General features: G+C 31.3%; 1 protein-coding gene across 1 annotated transcript; it reads left to right on the top strand.

Moving 5' to 3' along the window:
• Nucleotides 1–1,002: 1,002 nt before the first annotated feature.
• On the top strand, nt 1,003–4,995 carry LOC139823721 (polyprenal reductase-like; the record flags this gene model as incomplete). Its single annotated transcript, XM_071796225.1, has 5 exons — nt 1,003–3,253; nt 3,736–4,106; nt 4,271–4,419; nt 4,524–4,712; nt 4,804–4,995. Coding segments are annotated over exons 2-5 (712 nt in total), but the record flags the coding sequence as incomplete, so codon positions are not given.
• Nucleotides 4,996–5,000: the final 5 nt, after the last annotated feature.

Below are 5,000 nucleotides of genomic sequence, written 5' to 3'. Positions count from 1 at the left end.
TACTTGCATTCAATCCACGCATACACAAATATCCAAAAATCCTATTATAAATTATGTCATTATATCTTATTGCACTATCTCCTAACCTCACAGCCTATCTTACAGCCTATTGACATTCTATATCTATCTTCTTTTTCTTTCGCATTCCTTTCCCTAACAACTTTCAACAATACCTCCGCTTTGGTGGTGTCCAATTTATCGTTCCAAAGTTTTTCCAATCTTTCCTTTCCTTACTATCTTTTCCTAATACAGTAAACCATTCCTTTGTCTCAATACAATCCTCTACGTAGTGTTTCATGCTATCCTTATTACCTTTGTTGCAAAAAATACACATCCGCTTCTCCTTTTCTAACCAATACCTATTACCTGATTCTAAGTTACCGCATCTTAAATTTGTATCTCTTATTATACCTTGATTCTAAAATTCTATTTTCCTCTAACTGCCTCTGAACATCCTCATCTCTATTCCTCAGTTGTCTTAAATGTAAAAATGTATATAATAAAAATATACAATATACAATACACAAACTTAGTAAAAATTTAACTACTCATACTACGCGTTAAACCTAAAAAAATATAAGTTTTTTAATAAAGTCCATTCCGTTTCATGCATGATGCGCATAATGCATAATTTATCCTTGTTTAATATTCAGAAAACAAGAAGGATAAATAATGCATTATGCTCATCATGCATGAAACGGAAAATCAACACGGAATGCATTCATAGGCCGGTATTCATAGTCGATTCTTATATTTAAGACCATCTTTAAGACGTCATGAACCAATCACAGATCCGTTTGAAATAAGAATCGACTGTGAATACCATAGTTAAATTTGCTGATCTTTGGTCGATGGAGCGGGGCCTAAATATCGAAGATGTTGGACACACGTCCCTCTCTGTCTGTTGTAACTACCAGTCTGAACTTGCCGCTAGTAGTCCATGTTATGTATTATATAGTCAAAGGCACGGTCTTGTGGTCAAAGGTATGTACATACATACATACTTATACTGCCTTTATACTGTACCTTTCTCATTATGATATTCACATACTTATATTATACAATTTTAATAAAATCTACTTACTGTTATTACGAGTAATAAATGTAAAACTTAATTTATATAATTCGGCAAAACACAAAACGAAGGAGGACGTGGCATGCTGACTTTTCGATAAGACGGCAGCGCGTAATGACTTTATTATTCATTTTATATACTTATATCTTTTTAAAATAGTCGCTTGTGCTAAAATAGTCAAAACTTGCTACAGCAAACACATAGATGAAAAGTGTTTCTTTATATTTATTTCGATCAAGTATATTCTCAAATTTTACATCTTATTTATCAATATAATTATTATCCCACATATTTGATTACGAAAATATTACTGATAATCGTATATCGATAACCGTTCGTTGCCAGCAGAAACTTATACTTGTGCGTTTCATATACATATATTTACATACATATTATACAGGGTGTCCCAAAACTCGCGGATACGGAGTACAGGACGCGATTCTTTATGCTAAAAAAAACAACTTTTTCCTTTAGCAAAATTGCGTCTGACAAGTAGTTTTTGTAGCAGAATAGGTTAAAGTTAACGAATGAGCGCTCTTGTTTATGGCTGCGTTTCGATATTCACTGCCACTTGCCAATACTGAAAATCTATAGTTTACGTCACGTATACTATAGATTTTCAGTACGGGCAGTGAATTAAGTGAATATCGAACTCACTTAGCCTATGTAGCGCTCAGGGGCGCCGCACGCTTATCAGTCGCTCGTACCTAGTCCTTGACCTTTTTCTGTATTGTATTGCTTAAAATATAATAAAAGTTAACAAAACAAAAAAAAATAAAAATAATTTGTCAGAAAAACCAAAACTTGTCAGACGCATGAATTTTGCTAAAGGAAAAAGTTGTTTCTTTTACCGTAAAGAATTACGTCCAGTATTCCGTTTCCGAAAGTTTTGGAACGTCCTATATACTAGAATAATGAAAGGAATCGATTGTTGTAAAAAAACCAAAATTTAAAAAAAATTGATTGGATTCTGTGTGAATGACGTATTTAATTTTACAAAATTACAAATGTAAAAATTAATATTACTTCGATTCCTTTCATCATTATATACGTATAAAAGTATCAAGGTAAAGTCATCGAAAAGTGAATATCTTTACGAGATATTTCATATTTTATATTAAAAATATCATGATAACATTTAAAATATCTCAGGAAATTCTTAACGGAAGAGTTTTAATTATTATAGTGTTTTGAAAACGTCTCGCTTTATAGCGAGAAGAATATGCGAAAAAAATAGGGAGTCCATTTAAAAAATTTAAGGTGACTTTGTCCTGACTTTGGCAACGCCACCCTAGGTCACACTGATAAGATTAGTAAACAGATCTTTTGAAACCCTACAACTTTTGTATATAACATTTTTTCAGAAAACTATCCTTTCAAGATATACTGTCGTGCCGGTTTTTATATACACTTAGGCCGATATTATTCATAGTCGGTTCTTATATTTAAGACCATCTTAAGTACTTAAGTAATTTTAAGATGTCATTAACTAATCACAGAGCCGTATTAGCATCTTAAGATATTTTACTTAAGACGGTTTTGAAATAAGATCTGATTATGAATACCGGCCATAGTCTTCAAGATCGTCTTAAGTAATGTCTTAAGACGCTGATACGGCTCTGTGATTGGTTCATGATATCTTAAGATTGAACTTAAGACGGTCTTAAATAACTATGAATACTGGCCTTAATTACTTTTTATATATACACTGTATATGTATATGTATATATATATATGTATATATACATATATGTAGGGCCCAGAGGTATGTTCCGGGACTGTTTACGTTTTTTGAAATGTACAGTCCTGGAATATAACGCATATATATGTAATCAGATTCAAAAAACTGTCCCGAAAATTGCCGTAGGACACGAATTTTTTCCAGGACAGTCCTGGAAACTGCCAAAATGTCCCGGAATATACCGATATCAAAAATAAAAGTCCCGGAACATACTTCCGGACCTACATATATATAATTGTGTGTGTGTGTGCGCGCGCGCGTGCGTCTGTCTGTCTGTCTGCTGTGTGTGTGTGTGTGTGTGTGTGTGTGTGTGTGTGTGTGTGTGTGTGTGTGTGTGTGTGTGTGTGTGTGTGTGTGTAGGGTGTGCCATTTTAAAATGCCCCAGGTAAATATCTCGAAAAATATGGAAGATATGGAAAAACGTTTCAACAAAAGTTGTAAGATATCAAAAGGGCAAGACAAATAAGTAATGGTAAAACCAATTTTCGAAAAAAATTGATTTTGTCAGATCACATAAAGGACATCCCCATTTTTTAAATAGAATTGTATGATTTTTTTTACATAATAGACTGATACATAATAGATTCTTTTAATTATTCTACATATAATATCCAAAAATGAATAGTTTACGAGATATTTCATATTTTATTTTGGCACATTTTGACATGAAATATAAAATATCTCGTAAACTATTCATTTTTTGATAACTGTATACAGGGTACCTTAATACTTTTATGTACAGAATAATATTATGAATTAATTAGTGTAAAAAAACACATTGTTGCTTTGCAAAAAAGACATGTAGTTGCATATTGGAAATTGCATAATTTTTTTGCAAAGCAACAATGTGTTTTTTTTTTACATTTTTTAATTCATCTTAATTATTATTCTGTACATAAACATATTTTCATTGTTGCAGTGACCTGAATTGTGGAACACTAAAAGTGGAACACTGAGTCTAGCTATAAAGTGTATGAAAGGCTTTCTAAAGAGAAACATCACAGAGATTCGCTTTCTAAGCACAAGCTGCACAATTCGAGTAGACTCGTCATACATACAGTCATTCCGCATACGTGCAGTCTCTTAACGTTGAAGCATAAACGAAGAAATGGATATAAATATTATGCGCACCATTTTCATTTTTAAATCAGTAAACGCCATATTAATGGGATTATCGGGCAATTTCCTGGAACCTTATTTACCTGTATTGGTAAAACGTGCCTACCTCTATGGCAAATTTAGTGTAAGGACGCCTCACATAATAGCAACAAAGCTCGAAGTGCCAAAAAGGTAAATTAAAAAGTAACATGTATATTTTTTCACAAACATTAGATAATTGACTGTAATTTAATAATAATTTATATATTGTTGAAGATATCAAGCTTAAAATATCAAACTGTGTGTGTATTCTTTCAACTAATAATTCATTTTTAATTACTTTAAAAATTTTTTAGGTGGTTTAGACATTTTTATATTTTTTGTGCACCACTACTAACTATTACTCTTTGCTTAGTTGTTTACAAATATCTTTATAATGCGAATGTACCTGAAATTGTGTTTACATTGTTAGACACATTATTAGGAACCTCAAGAAAACCATTAAGTATGTCTTTTTTTAAATATTTTTTGAATATATTTACTGAATATATTTATTAATTCTATAATTATTAACATAAAGGTATAGTTAGATAATTATTTTTTTTTTAGTATCAGCAGAAGATGCAATTCTGGCTTTTGTGATATATAATATACATTGTTGGAAAAGGTTGTACGAGACATGTTATGTTAATGTATTTAGTGACCAGAAAATCCATATATCCGTTTATTTAATCGGATATATACATTACATTGGACTAATACTGTGTATAATAGGCGAATCTGAAGGATTTGTTAAAGGTACATCTTAAATAATTTGCAATTATTAAGTTTATTACTTTCTTTTATATCAATATATACATGAGTGTATGTATGTCATTTTTTTTCGTAGGTTCGCATGCGAGTGTGAATCTGCACAAAGTGACAATTGTGAAACTAGTTTGTGCACTTATATGTTTATGGTCGTCATATATGCAATTAAAAATCAATTTTATTCTTGCAAATTTACGTAAAAATACGCATGGCGATATTGTATCCCTTGGGTATAAAATACCATCTGATGGCCTATTTAAGTATATAGCAGGTCCA

The sequence above is a fragment of the Temnothorax longispinosus genome, unplaced genomic scaffold (assembly GCF_030848805.1).
Source record: "Temnothorax longispinosus isolate EJ_2023e unplaced genomic scaffold, Tlon_JGU_v1 HiC_scaffold_162, whole genome shotgun sequence".
Classification (NCBI taxonomy): Eukaryota; Metazoa; Arthropoda; class Insecta; order Hymenoptera; family Formicidae; genus Temnothorax; species Temnothorax longispinosus.
This window is presented reverse-complemented; position numbering and strand designations above follow the sequence as displayed.